This window comes from Nuphar pumila, chromosome 15, assembly GCF_984573655.1.
Source record: "Nuphar pumila chromosome 15, dmNupPumi1.hap1.1, whole genome shotgun sequence".
Lineage (NCBI taxonomy): Eukaryota > Viridiplantae > Streptophyta > Magnoliopsida > Nymphaeales > Nymphaeaceae > Nuphar > Nuphar pumila.
Genome location: NC_143263.1, coordinates 21,471,728 through 21,489,730, shown reverse-complemented (window position 1 = coordinate 21,489,730; position 18,003 = coordinate 21,471,728). Strand labels below are relative to the sequence as shown.

The 18,003-nt window shown below is 36.6% G+C and overlaps 1 protein-coding gene across 3 annotated transcripts in view; it reads right to left on the bottom strand.

Moving 5' to 3' along the window:
* The window catches only part of CYL1 (alpha-N-acetylglucosaminidase family / NAGLU family), a 256,762-nt gene that overhangs the window by 138,019 nt on the left and 100,740 nt on the right, over nt 1–18,003 (bottom strand). For all 3 annotated transcript variants that reach the window (XM_089988290.1, XM_089988292.1, XM_089988291.1), the window contains exons 8-9: nt 1,764–1,870; nt 1,092–1,122 (exon numbers count right to left, since the gene is read on the bottom strand). In XM_089988290.1, the coding sequence (XP_089844416.1) occupies nt 1,092–1,122; nt 1,764–1,870 (138 nt within the window). The remainder of the gene's footprint in view (nt 1–1,091; nt 1,123–1,763; nt 1,871–18,003) is intronic.

The following is an 18,003-nucleotide window of genomic DNA, read 5'->3' as shown; positions in this document are numbered from 1 at the left end:
TGAAACCTTACAAAAACCAATCCATGCATCAGAAACAAATGTACCAAGTGATTCCTATAAAAACAAGCATATAGATCACCTGTACGGTCAGAATTTCGAAAAAGCACCGGAAATCCAATAGCATGTTTCATTTAGCACCGTGCCCATTTTGTAGGTCTCAATTTCCCATATATATATATATATATATATATATATATATATATATATATATATATATATATATATAGAGAGAGAGAGAGAGAGAGAGAGAGTTCAGACGGAAGCTGGAGACTTTCGATAACGGACTGTGGGCTTGGAAATAGCATTAGATCATGGGTTCAGATGAGGGAGCAAGTGCCTCGTAGCAATTCCTGCCTTCCTACCTGTTTTACTGAAATAGCAAGTGCATCCTATTCAAGCTTCCCCATGCTTAGTCCTTGATCTGCCATATGCGAAAGGAGGTTCACACACACACACACACACACACACACACACACACACACACACACACACATATATATATATATATATATATATATATATATATATATATATATATATATATATATATATATATATATATATATATTGATAGAGAGAGAGTTGAGAAATAAAAATCAAATGAAGCATAAAATAACGTGTGAGCAAATAAGGAAACTAGCTGTTTCCTGTTACATACCATAGTCTTAGGGGAAAGTTTAAGTTTTTTTTGAGGGGGGGCAGGGGGAGTTGTGGGGGGAGAGAGGAAGGAATAGTTTTATGAGATTCAGAATAGATCTTTTAGTTTTACACAAATTTAGGTGTTTATGCCAAATCTTATGGGCGGATACTGGTGCCAGGAGGGCAAGGAGAGGGGTGGGGGATGTGGGACACGATGCAAAATAAGCAATATAGAGCCACGACAACTGTTGCACCCTCTTGTTGCTCCAACCCTGATTAAATGAGAAACAATTTCATGGTCCCATTCATTTTTATATCATGCACAATCAACATAGAGAAACTCGACTGCATGCATATGTAAACAGTCATACACACAGAGACGTAGATACACAGATTCACCAACATATACAATGGAAATGGCAAAAATAGAAGATAAAGAGGAAAACAGTTACCAGTTGTAAATATGTGATGTGACTCCATATTCTGCAAAACATATATATAAATTAGAGCTAGATATACAATGGATAGTAATGCCTGGCTATCCCTAAGATATGAAATGTGGAAGTAATGGAATTGACCATATGGCCATAATCAGTGAATAACAAATAGCATTTTAGAAACTAATACGCATTTGAGAAAATCAACAACAATAAGGTCCACACTAAAAGGAATCTATCCTGTGTGCTTTTGTGTGCAGACAAGTCCATTAACATGCTGCAATTCAAACATAACATATTACGAGAAACTAAGTCTGACACCGGGGTTCATCCAACAGAATGTTGGAATTACTAGAAACTGAGACTCTTTCTCAGAAGAACACATCAGAGGAGTTGGAGAGTTGGAGAAGTGAAAGCTGTCCAATTCCTGAAATTAGCTAATGCCTTCTCATGCATGAAGCATCAACCAATTCCAAATTTGGGTGCTTAAACTAAGAGCCAAATGTTAACAACCTACTCAACTCTTTAAATGTATCCCAAATACCTTTCTCCCAAAAAGGCATGTTTGGAGGAGTTTAGGACAACTCCATCCCAAATTCACAACTACTCTCCCAGCTACCAGCTCCCAAACAGAGCCTAAAATTAAGATGGCTGAAATATTGTCGTAACTAGTAAAGCATTTCATACCTTTTATTTGTTGCTTAATAAATGCCTCCCCAATTTCAATAAATAGTGGATCAGAAGGATCAAGAAGGTAATTACAACACCAACGTGGATCCCCATCTACAGTGTTCCTGTGATGTCAAAAATCTTTCAACAACTCTAAAAGATTAACAGCTGTCAATGTAGCAAAATATCTGCATGGAAAACTTACTTTGAACAATTTGTGGAACTATATGTTAAAGTAAGTAGATATATATATATATATATATATATTGATTGATGTAATAGGTAATACCCATTAGGGGTATTTTAGTCTTTTTACTGTATGTAATTAGTTGTTCTCATTAGGAGCACTTTAGGCTTCTTTTTTTATTTTTGTATTTTTCCTTTTTTATAAAGGGCAATATAGACTTTATAATTCCCTTGTAATAGAGTTGTTGGGAGTGCTCCCAACAGCTATATTTCTAGCCCTTGGGAGTACTCCTAATGGCCTTGGTGGTCCCTTCTGTGTATCCATTCCTATTATGAACCATCTTCATATAGAGAAGCCAAAGACTATGCTTAATTGATTAAAGCAATGAAATTTGAATTAGATGCCTTAGATAAATCCATGACTTTCCACAAGAAAAAAAGTCAATGGTAGTAGTTGCTTCAGTTAGAAACTTGCTCATTTACCAAATGGACGTAAAAATGTTTTCTTAAATGGTAACCTAAGTAAAGAAGCTTATATGGATCCTCCCTGTAATAACCTGAATTTTTTTATTATTTACTTGAATTTATACGTAATTTTTTTTTTAGTTTGGGCCGGAATCTGCATTTCAGATCTGGGATCCATAAAGGATCCAAATATAAACATGCATATAATAAAGATATATATATACAACGAACTCGAGGATCCACAATTGGATCCAATTTGTGGATCCACATCACAGGGGGTGGCACGGATCCAACTCAAAGGACTTCCAGGTTTCGGGTCCGGACCCGGGCCTCGCCCCGTAGAAAAAAAAATGTGTAAAGGTAAGGCCCGATAAGAGGGCATGTTAGGGTTCAAAACTCTAACACACGTCCAAGAAATGGAAAGAGGGAAGGGCACTGCGCAGCCGCCGGGGAGGTTTCCTCCATTTTCGGGAGGCCACCCTGCTACAAAAGGGGTCCCGAACCTCTCTCTCTCTCTCTCTCTCTCTGCTAGCCTCGGCCAACGTCCCCGACGCAGCCCCGGTAGGCTTTGTCACTCCCTCAGCTCGCCCTACGTCCGGCCACCTACCGTCAGCAGTCCAGCGGCAGTTCTCCTTTCTCGAGCACTTCCTCTGGTCTTTCCCCCTCTGTCTCCCTGTCTCTCTCTCTGGTACACCCTCCCGTCTCTTCTCTCTCGCACGCAACGTGAGGGGACGACGATAGTGGACCGGTGGCCGGCAAACCTCCAACTCGTGGCAGCAACCACCAAACTCCGGGACAGAAGTAGGATTTCTGTTTTTTTTCTCTTGGGTATTCCATGGGTCGAGCATGGGTTGGGGGTTGCCGGAAACCCCAAATCGACTGATTAGGGATTTTGGCTGCCATGGAACCCTAATTGATCACGGTTGCCGGAAACCCCAAATCAAGAGATTTGGGGATTTCGGCAGCTGTGAAATCCAGATAAGTTGGATATGATTTCTTTCGTTTGGTATCTTCCTTAATGAAAAAAAAAATCTTTGCACATATCTGTCTATTTTAGAGTTTTGTTAACTGAAATCGTGATGGTATTAGAGGGACTGCAAACGTGTGGTTTAGAGGTTAATATTGAGACTCATATGCATACAGGGAATTGATATGCTGGGTTTGAATTGTTGTGAATTGTTTGGTTTTAGCGATAAAAGTATATTGGTAATACATATGTAAATCCGGAAAATAGCCTGTCAATCTTACACTGTCAAGTTGTAGCCTGCCTGAATGCATGAGTCTGGTACACTACCAGCCTTGTAATTCAAATAGTTGTTACATGTTTGCTGTGTACACTTTCTATGGATTTGTACCAAAGGTTGAGCTTTGATTTGTTCTTTAGACTTCTAGTTAATTTCCTTTTGGTATTTTGTTTGGTACGGATGTGTGAACCCCAAAGTTGGTAACAGTGATATCTCCTTGCGCAGTCTTAGGAATCTAACCATATGATTAGTTTCATGGTTCATTTACTTTCAATCAAGACAGTTAAGTATTAAAATAAATCTTAATAAAGATGAACCGTCCATAATGCACCAAAATGGAATTGCAAATATAGTCTTCCATATGCAACTTGTTGAAAGACTTAAATTCTACTAAAGTGAGACAGTTGAGCCTGTTTGTGTTGTCGATCCACTTGAAATTTCAAGAGATGAAGATATGGGATTTAATTTCTTTATACTGTATGTACACCCATACTAGATGGTGACCCTGCACACACATAGATATGCAATTCCATGATGAAAATGGTTGCACATTTATGCTGCACTTGCACGCCCAGTTGGGACATACTCTTCTTGCCTATGTATATAGTATGTTATGAAAAACAACAATACATAGGAGTTGTACAAATGAAACAACATATATAAATATGTCTCTGGTTATATTTTGTCTCATGTCCAGTATGTATTCCAGATTGCTCAATGACTAGTTAGCTGTCTGTTATACTGATCTTCGATTTCTTATGAAGTTGCATGTTATTCAAATGATGGATGCCTAGTTAGCTGCATACTATGATAATCTTTTGTTCATATAAAATTGCATAACAAACTGATGCTCAATGCCTATTTAGTTGTATATTAGCCTGAGATTCAATTTAGTATTTAACTACATATTCACTCTATGTTCAAATGCATAGTTAGCCATGCTCAATCATCTTAAAGGGATTGTGCATATTATATTAGAACAGAACACGAAATGGATTAAATAAACTATAAATAGTGTCGGTTGGAAACCTGACTAATGGGCAATATGGGTAAAATACCCGATGCAGGTATTTGGGGCTGTTAACTTTTGTGTTATGACAATAAAACTGATGAAAAACTTAAAGTTAAATGTGGGCCTGACTGGTTTTAAAGTATCGGGGCATCCGTGCTTGACTGGTTTAAAGGTATCGGAGCACTCTGAGTGGGTTTGTGCAATCAATATGAAAAAAAAAATGTAGATGTGTATGCCTTTGTAAAATGACTAAGGTTGGGAACCTACTACTATGATAGTAGGAGGTAGTTTGGGGAAATGCCCATATACTTTAGGTAATTTAAAGAAATAAAAGATCAACTCACTCAGATTCGGGCTTACCTTTAAGAGGGTAGGTGGTACAAAACTCCGGGAACATGTGTTTTGTGTTTCGAGCAAAAATGGCTCGTTGGTCCCCAGTTCATGGAATTAGGGGACCCAAACTACCAAATGTGTCCTAGATGGTAGCTTCATGTTCTTCTGCAGAAGTTAGGGATGCATCATGTTTTGGTTTGGCCTTTGAAAGGTTCTCTCGGCTACTGACCGCTTCATTGGGATTTAAGTTTCAATTAGAACGTTCGGGTTAATAAAATACATTTCAATAATACTGTAATAACTGAGAAATCTAGAGGTTTTGGGCCTAGGATTCATTACCCAGATCCAAAAGAATTAGATAAGATATTAATATATATATAGTTACTAAATAAATAAATAAAAAGTTGTATTTTGGGTCGAATCCACAGTTGGACCCAAATGGATCCAACTGTAGATATGACAGTTCACTGCCAACCTGGATCTATGCTAGGATGGATCCAACACTATAAAGCTGACTCGAATCCACGTTAGAGTGGATTCGGTATCGCGGGTCACGGGGTTCGGACCCGACCCTCTATTAATAAAGCGTTGATTATAAGAATCATGCCTAGGGCACGATTCTTGCTAAAGAAAATCAAGAAGGGGAGAGGAGGGGGTTACAGAAGGTAACTGACCCCGTCGTTCTCGGAGAGAGGGGGGGGGGGGGCTCGATAAAAAGGGGATTAGAGAGGGTCTCGCCCCTCTTCCTCCCACTACGTCTCTCACTTTGTATCCCATCTCTCTTCTCTCTCTCATTTTTGCGCACGACTGCAAGGCCACCGAAACCGGCTCCATCTTAATCATCGCACGACCAGGGACAATCGGCGCTACTGAGATCACTGCAGCAGCCACCACCTCGCCGGAAAAAGGTAGGGTTACTGTGCATTTTCTTGTTGGGAAGGTCATGGGTCTCGCACGCCGTGTGGGTCATCCAGAAACCCCAAATCAAATGAGTTGGGGGGTTTCGGCTTCTGCAAAAACCCGAGTGATGTAGGATGTTGTGTTTTTTTGGTGGGTTATTGAATGTGCTCGGGTATGTGCGTGGGCAGTCAAAAGGAAAATCCCCAAATTAAGGGTTTCTATCAACCCTAAACTGACAAATCTACGATTTGGGGGTTTTGGCTTGTTATTAGGAAGGGAGTTATGGATTTCGGATCGCCGATAGTAGGAATTTGTAAATTGCCGTAAAACCCCAAATAAAAAATTTGTTGGTTGAAGGGTTTTCACTGTGAATCAATGTTGTTTTGTTTTTCTTCAGCATTAGCATAAGTCCCTGAAATCGAGGTACGGTCATGTGAATTTTCGATTGGTATGAGTTTCGATAGTTGCACATGGGTTGGTTTGAGTATGCACTACATGGCTCTACAATCCCAGACAACTATCATGTAATAGACTTAGTTCCGACTTTGCCCTTCGATTTCCTGTCAAAACTTTATGGAGTTGTGTGTTGTCCAGTAGGATAGTTTCTCTCTATGGGATCTGATATTGTGGTTTAGGAAGTTTGGAAAATTTTGTAGTATGTTCAATGTTCTGACATGTACATTTGGCATTGAATAATATGTTGAAATCCCTACTATTTGTGTATTTTGTTTTTAATAACAACCTGGAATAAGTGAAACACTAGAAGCTCTGTGAGTATTTGGCATTGACGAATACATTGAAATTCCCTGACATTAGTCATTTTGTTTTTAGTATGTTTCCTAAATAAAATCAGCCTATGTGTGTTTCGAAAGTGGTAATTTTTCTATAGAAGAAAATTCAGGAATTGTGGGTTCATGTTAATAAACTCTCTATATGTAAATAATAAGACTAAAGCTATGGGTTGGGTATATGTAGTAGAATTCCTTTGTGTCAGGTCCCCTGAATAAACCCTATGTTGCTTATTGCATTGTTTGAAAGAGTCTAGATAGAAGTCGTGATAGAACTTTACATATCATCATGGACGTAGTTGTGTTAGGTCCCAATGACCGAGTAACTATGCACAGTAGATCCATCGACAGAAACAAATTTTTGTTTTAAGATTAATAACCAATATTAGATATCAGTGTTGAGGACATTAGTAGAAGCTTATGCCTGCAACAAGGATACTGACAGAAATTGTTATGTTGAATTTTGTTCAGCAAGAGAAATTAAGTTCTATGTGTTTACAATAAGCGTGTTTCTGTGTCATGTTCTTGGGCACAAGTTGACTGTTGCATATTGTTTTCATAATTTTTATACAGATTGTGTTCTTTTTGTACTTTAGGTAATGAAAGGTGCAAAGTTATTGATGTTTACTATATCTTAATCAAGTTTAGTTAATTTGGAAGCCCATGAGCTTTTCTTCAGTTATCCAGCATATTGTGTAATTTGCCTGTATGCGACAACATTTGGAAGGATTCAACACTAGCATCCAAAATTTTCTGGAACAATGTGATTGCATTACCAATTTCAATTACATACCTATTCTCGTATTCTTTCAACAAAAGTCATAAATAAACAATACATTGTGCCAATGATCAAACCCTGAAATTTCATTTCCTAGGTTCGGGTTATGTTCATGTGTGTGGATGTTAATATATGTTATGAATGAAAAGTTTTATGTACCTACATTTATGGGACATGTTTAATTATTGTGCATTTATGAATTGGTTTCAAGTACATGTGCTTACATGAAATCGATGTGTGTTTGGCATGTACAATCATGCATAAATGTTGTCATGTACTTATGAATTATGGATGAATGCATGTATGTTAAGTGATTACATGAAAGCACTTGCACATGGATGGTGAACACATACATATGACTGTGGTAGCTCATGCACATTGTTAAATTGGTATGAATGAATGTGCATTTGAAATCATGTTGGTATCATTGCATACATTGCAAATTTTTATGATTTTTGCATACGATGCATCGATGGTCTAAATGAATCATCACAGACCGGGAGAGCCTTGAGCTTTGGTTGCTCTTTCTTTAATTGTTTAAATGCATCGCAAAAATCACATTTATACTATGGTTTTAATTGCGTTATTCTATTGTTGTCACAGGTGGTAGACCGTGAAGAGCTGTGCATACTGATTTGCGAGCTTATGGTTGCATGTTGATTTGCAAGCCTATGTAATTAATTTTGTATGTTGATTTGCAAATGTAATTTTATTGCTTTATATTGCACTGTTCTATGTGGTTCCATGGGCGGGAGTCCCATGATAGTTCTCGTAGGAGTAGATGCGAGATTTTGCCTTGTTTTTTTGTGCTCAATTGCAAAACTCAATAATTGGCTCTTAATAAAAAGATAATGAAAAAAAAAGAACTGTGTAATATACGTTCTGAGATCTTCCATCTGGAGAATGGAGATCTTAGAGATCTGGTCTTGAGGAGATTGTGAAGATACAAAAACTCCGTGTGCTGAAATTTGGTCCCTTGAACCCGATATTGAGGTTCCTTCTCCTGACCACAGTTTTAGGGAGAGTGTCACTTTACCTGGGGGTGATGTGTATGACACAGCTGTTCTTTTTGGTACCAAGAAAGTAGCACTTGTGAGCGTGGGTTGTCTCTTGTGTCTCCGACATTAGATATGAAGGTCTAATGTTCCGAAGGTGATTCGGTCGAGGGCTAAGTTTGGAACCTAATAATAAAATACAAATTGTGTGTTAAGCTACCCTGTGAACCTAACTTGACCTCGGGGATTGTACCTATTAGGTGTATCCACGGGCAATGATAATTAAAAAGAGAAACTTAAAGTTGTATGTATTTAATAGGGAATGCATATGGAAAGGAAAAAGGGAACTTAAAGGTAAGATAATAAAAGGATTCATGCATTGAAAAAAAATCATGTATTTTCCTGTTATACACTAAATCATGCATATTCATGTTATGTATTAGAACATGCATATGTTATTTGTTCCCTTAATTGTTATATGTTTGGTGGATATGTGATGTTAACTTCTAATGCATGTTAAATGCCCAATTCTACTTGAATTGTAATTCATGGTATTGATTAATATTGTTCTATGCCTAATAGATGCACCATGTTGTATGAATGCTTACCTGAATTATGTAATTGTCATAATTGCATTCTTCTAAATCCTTGCATGAATTCATATTTGTGGTCATGGAACATTTAAATGTCGCTAACAATGTTACCTGTCAGTTAGCTTCTAATACATTATTGACTCTCGTAGGGTAGACTTATTCTTGTATATGCTGAAAATCACACTCGGCACCCGCACCACATACTTGACACATGATATACCTGCAAGAAAAATTACAGTAATTTCCTACTTATACAGTTATAGTCTAATTCATATAAATTTATCATTTTTCAGGTGATGAGTAGAACTTATGAGCGGCTGCATGATGAGGCATTGGATCGAGATTTTGGATTTACTGTTCCGGGGATGATTCGAGAAACTCTGATGTTAATTTTCATTGATATTGAAATGAAATAAATGATTATGGTTTGCTCCCACTGTAATATTCTGGAATGTTTAACCTTATAGTATGCCTTATTTTCGCTGTTTCAAAAAGAAAAAAAAATCTCAAAATTTCGGGTTAATATTTCGAGGCGCTATAAATACACCCCCGAATGTTCTCTTCTGTTACGATTGCCTTAGCCCATGTGTACCCACGGAATAAGAAAAGATAAACACTAATTAGAACAATTTAGGTATCACATTGAGTAGACTTAGTATATTGTCAATCTTACATATTCTTGTAGAATGTATTTCTTTACTCTCAGCATGCTTTAGAAATGGTAATTGTGAGACAATTGATTTCCTGTTGTAATTGTTACATAAAAATTATTCATGTTAGTATATCTGGGTAGTTCTTACTTGTTTTATTTAATATTACTAAAAAACACACAAGGTACACACATCACATGCTTGACACCTGTTATAGCTGTGAGAAATTTTACAGTAATTCCTACTTAGACAGTTGTAGTCTAATTCCTATAAAATTACTATTTTCAGGTGAAGAATAGGGTTTATGAGCGACTGCGGAATGAGGTGTTGGCCAAGACTTGATCTACTTGTTCCCAGGCTGTCCTACTTTCTTTCAGATTGGATTGTGTTTTGAGACTCATAATATGGAAACTCTGATGTTTAATTTCACTATTATTGAAATGCAAATAAATGGTGTGGTTTGCTCTTACGCTCCTGTATCGTTCTGGAATGATTAACATTAAAATTATTATTTGTTTTGGTTGTTCAAAAAAAAATCCTCAAAAATTTGGGTTAAAAATTTTGGAGCGTTACACTCCTAGATTTAGAGGTTGTACATGGTAAGGTTCTTCACTTGCGAAACGCTTTATATAGCCTCAAGCAAGCACCTAAAGCATGGTATGATGTGATTATAAATTTATGATGTAGGAGTTGTGATATTATTGCCGTATGTGGATGATATTATAATCACAAGTGGAGATAAGCAGGGAATTAAAGAGATCAAACATCCTTAAGGATAACTTTGAAATTACATACCTCAGTTACCTTAGATATTTTTTTGGCATTAAAGTTGCTTACTCACCTAGTGGTTATTTGTTAATGCAAAGTAAATATGCAATAGAGATAATAGCCAAGTCAAGAATTATAGATGAGTAAATGTAGTATCGCTTATTTTTTGAGATTTTTAAATTCAAAAAATATGATTTTTAAATTATATATTTAATTAAACTGATAAAAATTATGAAAAATATATTCAAATATAGGTGACGTCAACTGGGTTTGGGCGTGGCTTAAAGCCCACTGACAAGAACTAATTGAGACAATTATAATTTGAGTTTGTTTTTTTGTTTTTAACCTTTAAATTCGAGCAAAATTCAAGTTACATTTAGGCAAAATTCGAAGGCGAAAATCACGTATATATATCATTAGATGCGCCTCGACATACTGATCGCGTTGGCAGCCTATTTTCCGAAATGAAACAACGATTGGCCCAAAAATCACATTTTTCAAAAATGACCTGCCTCTATTTTTGCCTTTTCTGGATTGGATTGGACTGGATCTACTCTGTTTGATCCATGTTAATATGGATTTGGATCCAGTCCAGAATCCATATTGACTAGTATCTGGTCCAGGTAGAACCTATATAGATTTGGATATGGGTTGGGATCTTGGATCCAGATTTGGATCTAAAATCCATCTATAGCCAATTTAAAACTTTAAAATCAACTTTAAATTAAAGAAGATGAGGGGTAGATAAAGGTCTTCCAGAGGGGGGTGACACCCTCTAGAATATTCTATAGATTATTAAATAAAATAATTAAAAAGATAATTAAATAAAAATATTATTTAAAGGGAAGATTATCTAGAAGACTCTACTCTCTTAGGTCTTCTCTAGAGGGGGATGTCACCCTCTAGATTAATAATAAATAAATAAAATAAGAAAACAAAATATTATAAAGTAATGTAAAGAGGGGTTAGTCTCTCCCTCTCTCTAGCACTCGTACTCTAGAGAGAGAGTTAGAGGGTAAGTTAAAGAGAAAAAAAAGAAAAACACCAAAATCGTGTGAGGAGAGAGAAAAAGAAAAAGAGAAAGAAAAGAGAGAAGAAAGAAAAGAAGGAGAAGAAGAAGAATATTTGTTTTCTTCATACATCAATAAATTTTCCTGTCTTTTTCTACGCTACGATCAAGGTACGGGTTTCTCTCTAAGTTCTAAAGGGAAAAAATTGGTATAAATCTGATTTTATGTATAAGTTTAGATGAAAAAGAGAAATCTGATTCAAAAGAATATATACATATATAAAGTGACAATTTCATGTATATATACGTATATATAATTATTTCTTGAGATTTTCAATTTTCCTAGAGTATCAAATCATAAAAATATCTAAGTTTTTTATAGATCTCGATTTTCTTGATTTGATATGAGCATGCTATATGAGTTAACAATTTTTCTTGTTATGCATATGAATATGTATACATGTAGATTAATTCTTCATGAGTTTCAATGCTCACACAATCTCAATACAACAACAACAACAACAACTACGCCTTCATCCCAAAACAATTGGGGTCAGCGATATGAACCAAAAAAGAAATTCATTTTGGGTCTTCCACATGAATCCTTTTCCTCCAATCATTTCTATCCAACGCCATGTCCTCGGTGAGGTTCAAAGCATTCATATCCTTTCCTATCATCTCCATCAAAGTCTTCCTAGGCCTACCCCGACCTCTTTTAACTAATATATTTTCCCATTTCTCCAACCTTCTAACTGGAGCATCATTAGGCCTTCGCCGAATATATTTTCCCATTTCTCCAATCTCAATATATATATATATATATATATATATATATATATATATATATATATATAATTGAATCCAGGATGTTTGATTTCGTAAAGTGGACCTATATGCATCTTTGCTTGTTCGAATCAAATATGTTGAGTTATATCCATATTCAAAAAAAATTGATGGTAGCTGATCATGTTTTGTTTGCGGACTCTTATTGGATGCAAATCTAATCAGACTTGTAGTGTTTCGCATGTGAGCAAATTTGATCAGACTTGTCGACTCTTATTGGGTGCAAATCTTATCAGACTTGCAGTGTATAGCATGTAAGCAAATTTGATTAGACTTGTCAACTCTTATTGGGTGTAAATCTGATCAGACTTATACTGTTTCGCATGTGAGCAAACCTGATAAGACTTGCCAACCCTTATTAGGTGCAAATCTGATCAGACTTGCAGTGTTTCGCATGTGAGCAAATCTGGTCAGACTTGCCAACTCTTATTTGGTGCAAATCTGACCAGACTTGCAATGTTTCGCATGTGAGCAAATCTGATCAGACTTGTCGACTCTTATTGGGTGCAAATCAGATCAGACTTACAGTGTTTCATATGTGAGTTGTAACGACCCCAACTCATCCCTTTGAAAATGCGGAATTTTTTTTTTTTTAAACAGTGCGGAAAACTTCCCAGAGACCCGGGGTCCTCACAGTTCCAATTCCAACTAGATAGCCACAAACCGCAAAGAACTTGCAATTAACATCCGTAATTTAACCAATACCTTTATTCATGAATTAAGAACTAATCTCAAAAATAAAGTGTTTGACTTAACAGAAAGTAATGTAACCACTGATGACCATAAGCAAATAACAAGAACACTAGACTGAAAAACCAAAATAAAGAACCACTCTGTCCACAAAGGAACTTGTCAAAACTCATTGTGACTCCCGCGCCCTCGCAGTAGCTGTCAACTTCACTGATCACCTGCTCCTGCGAAAAACCAATGAAGTAGGGTGTCAGAATCGAAATCCTGAGAACAGCTACTTCTTAATGAAACAAGTGAGATAAAGAGTTAAGATAAGATATCATGCAATAATTAAGGGAAATACATACAAAACAGTTTATAGCATTTGGGAATTTATTCATGCAACAATCATAAATGCTAAACATGCAAAGACAGTAACGCAGTAGCATGTACTAAGACTTCAACATGCAACAAGAAATAAACATTCAACACTTACCATTATGTATTGATTAAAGAAATCATTAAAGGATGCATGATCTAATGCATAACAGGAAAATGCATGTCTTTTATGCAATGCATGAATCATTTTATTATCTTCCATTAAGTCTTTTGTTTCCTTATGCATGCCCTATTAAATGTATACAACTTTAAGATTCTCTTTTTAATTACCGTTGCCAGTGGATACACCAAACGGGTACAAACCCCGAGGTCAAGTTAGGTTCCCAGGGTAGCTTAGCACACAATTCGTATTTTATTATTGGATCCCAAACTTAGCCATCGACCGAATCACCTTCGGAACATTAAACCTCCACATCTAATGTCGGGGACGCAAGGGACACCCCACGCCCACAAGTGTCACTTCCTTGGTACAAAAAACAACAGCTGTGTCAAGCACACCACTCTCGGGTAAAGTGGCGGACTCTCCCTAAAACCGTGGCCAGGAGAAGGAACCTCAATATCGGGTTCAGGGGACCAAAATTAAGCACACAGAGTTTTGTATTCTCATAGTCTCCCCAAGACCGGATTTCTAAGATCCCCATTCTCCAGATGGGTGATCCCAAAAGGTATATTACACTGAGCTTTATTATTTCTTTTTATTAAAATTGAATTTCTTAAGTTTTGCAACATCATATGCAAAAAGAAAGATAAAAGTTCGCATCTACCTCGCGAGAGCCATCACAGGACTCTGGTCTGTGGAAACATATAGAACAGTGCAATAAAGCTGAAATATTAATAAAGCATGATCTTTGCAATGCATTGAAATGAGTAAGGGAAACATTTTCACAGCTCGGGTTTACCAAACCCGCGATGATTCATTTTGATCACCGGAGCACTAATGCAAGAATCACAATCATATGTAATGTATGCAATGGTATTAACATGCCTGCAAGGTATAGTCATATATGTACCAAATTAACCCATTGAGATATGACATTCCCATATGCAAGTTAAACTGCCCTTGTTATACCCTTTTTCCTGTGCATATGCATGGAATGCGCATGCATGCATCTTTATACAATCATTACCACACATGCTTCTAACCATGATTCGTATGAGATGGGCAAAGAAGCATTCATGTATTTATGTATATGTAACAACACACGTCATGTTCATCAATGTGTAAGCATGTTTCAACAGTCATGTAAACCACCTCAACTTCTAACACAAAGAGAAATAAAACTGTAGGTACATAATTCATGCTCAAGATTTATCATGCATCAAAAGATTAGAATATTAACTTTACCAAGCACATAACCAGGCCCTGTTTTCATATGCTAACCACCTATGTTACTAACATGGCATGATTCCCAGCATAAGAGAAGTTTTGTAATTAACAGCACAGCCCAGCCGACCCTATCGGCTGGGTGTGACAGCATATACACAGACCCAAAACAGGGGCTGTGTATGCTGTCCGGAAACGTATCACAAAAGGGAAGTCCTATGCTAACATCCCTGTTTATATATATATATATATATATATATATATATATATATATATATATATATATATATATATATATATATATACAGACCTATATATATATGTATGTGAAAAGATTAAACCCAGCCCAGCCGACCCTATCGGCTGGGTCTGGCAGCATATTCACAGGTCCAGTGTGGACCTGTGTATGCTGTCAAAAACGACAGCATAACCTATTTCGAAAACCACCATTTAATTACTTCATATATATTTTTTTTTTGAAAAGAACACACCCAGCCCCAGCCGACCCTGTCGGTTGGGTCCAACAGCATGTACACAGGTCCAGTTTGGACCTGTGTATGCTGTCAAAAGCAACAGCACAACTGATCACGGCAAAAACTGATGTTTTTTTGTTTTTAAAGAAGATACCCAGCCCAGCCGACCCTGTCGGCTGGGTCCAACAGCATGTACACAGGTCCAGTTTGGACCTGTGTAGGCTGTCAAAAACAGCAGCACTACAGATTTCAAAGAACTGATTTTTATTAATTCATATACCCTAGTTTTTTTGTAAAGGGGAAAACACCCAGCCCAGCCAACCCTGTCGGCTGGGTCCAAAACATGTACACAAGTCCAGTTTGGACCTGTGTATGCTGTCAAAAACAACAGCATACCACCGATTTTGCAAAACTGCCCACTAGTATATCATATACATATATATCTATATATATATTTTTTCTGAAACAACAAAAATACAGCATATGCGAAAATAAATAACGGTGAAAATCGAGGGTACACTGTTCCTCTATGGATTTCCATCAAAAGATGCATGGAAAATCCAATCTTTACCCTATTTCTCATTCGTTTCAAGAAGGAGTACCCGTACCTTTTTGGAAAAAGAGAATAGAGGCCGTGGAGGGCGTTTGGGCTGAGCTCCGATGCCTCCCACCTTCTTCTTCTACCTCCTGCACTCCTCCTTTCTTTCTCCTCTCTCTCTCTCTTCTTCTTCTCTCCCCTCTTTTCCCTGTTTCTTCTTCTTCTTTTTTTTCTCTCCAGCCAAAAGAAAGAGAAAGAGCTGCCGCCCCCCTTCCTTCTCCTATTTGAAGCTGGAAACTCTTTAGTGAGTTTCCAGATTTGGGTCTCCCACATTAGGGAGTTTCCAAAAATTCTTGGACTCCTTTCTAACAAAACTTTTGTTGACTTTTTGACCTACCTTACTTAAAAGGTATGGAAACCTCTAAACCCCTTTTAAATTAGGGAAGAGGGTTAACCCTAAACCCTCTTAACCCAAATCCCGAAATTAATACAAATCATTAAATTAATAAATTTATTCTTTTGAATTTAATTATTAATAGGTATTCAAAAGTTCCCAAAATTGGTCATGTTGACCATGGAGACTTTTTATATGCTAATAACCCCAATTTAAAGCTCCCAGATGAATTTAAAGTCATAAAAATGTTAAGCTTGGATTTTGGATCGGATCCAGATCCAAGATCCAAACCCATACTCATACAAAATTTGGATTAGGACTTGTATCAACTCCAGATTTTTATAGGACCTAACTAGGACCCAAATCCATAAAAATTTGGATCCTACACCTTGGATTCAATCCGATCCAATTTCGGATTTGTTTCAACAAACTGCTAAAATTTTAGAAAAACGTGATTTCTGGGCCAACCGGAACTCGGATTTGAAAAAGTAAAATACCATTGCACTCAGAATTTCGAGACGCATCCAATGATATATTACATAAATATCAAATTCCGAATTTCGCCCAAAAATAACCCAAACTTCGCTTGAATTTCGCTTGAATTTAAAGGTTGAATTTAAAACTCTTTGCCACACATCGATTGACTTGTCTAGACCCTGATGATGAGACTTGGGTCAAACCCAAACACTAAGACCTTGGTCTAAAACTCGAGCCTCAAACGATTTTCTTACCAGACTTGGCCAATTTCAAAATTTTCATGAAGTGACTAAGAACTGAAAACATGAGATCTTACATGAGCAAATCTGATCAGACTTGCCAACTCTTATTGGGTGCAAATCTGATCAGACTTACAGTATTTCGCATATATGCAATCTGATCAGACTTGCTAATTTGTGTGTGTGTGCAATCTGATAAGACTTGCTAATTTCTATGTGTGTGCAATCTGATCAAACTTGTCGATTTCTGCTTATAAGCAAATTTGATTAGACTTGTCGATTTTTATTGATATGCAAATCTGATCTGGTTTGCCGACTTGTATTAGTAAGCAAATCTGATCAGACTTGCCAAGTTTCACTTATGTGTAAATCTGTTCAGACTTATCGACTTTCATAGTAAGCTAACCTGATCAGGTTTTGCCGAGTTTCATAGTGTGAATTTGTTCAGAATTGCTAAGTTTAGTATGTAAATCTGACCAGATTTGCCGAGATTTGTGAGTATGTACATCTAAACAAATTTGTCATGAAGAGGTTCACATTCATTTTGGCTACAGGCCTATGTATTTGATTACATGTTTGATTGGTTATGCATTCTTATGTAGTTGAATGTCATGTTGCAATTGTGTATATCATACGCATGAATATGAAATTTATTTGATGTTTGCATAAATATGATCATATGCATGATTGGATGTTTTGCATGAAAATTGATCATGTTAATATGTTTTGCGAGCATCGATTGGCATGCGTATGCATTTGGTTTCATGTACATGCATTTGTTTGTTTGAATGTGCATTGCGAACATGTTTTGAAACAATGAGTGTGTATCATGTTCACTAAAATTTTGCAAAGATGCATAAATCACTTTTGAGATATGTGAGTGATCATATGTGAACCACTACGAGCCATGTAGGACATTAATTGATTTTATTTATACATTGCAAAATTTATTTCTATAAATTTAATGGTATTCCAAAATTAATTGCATTGTTAAATTGTGCAGGCCAAAGGCCGAAATTGGTTTTGCATGTTGATTTAGAAAACAGTTATTGTATAAAGAACTTGAAATTCAAGTGAAAAAGGTAAAAGAGATCAAACAATGTAATTAATTTGTTTCTTCATGTCTCTTACACAGTATAGGATTCTTGGATGGCGGTCTTGGGGTACCGTGAGGATACTAA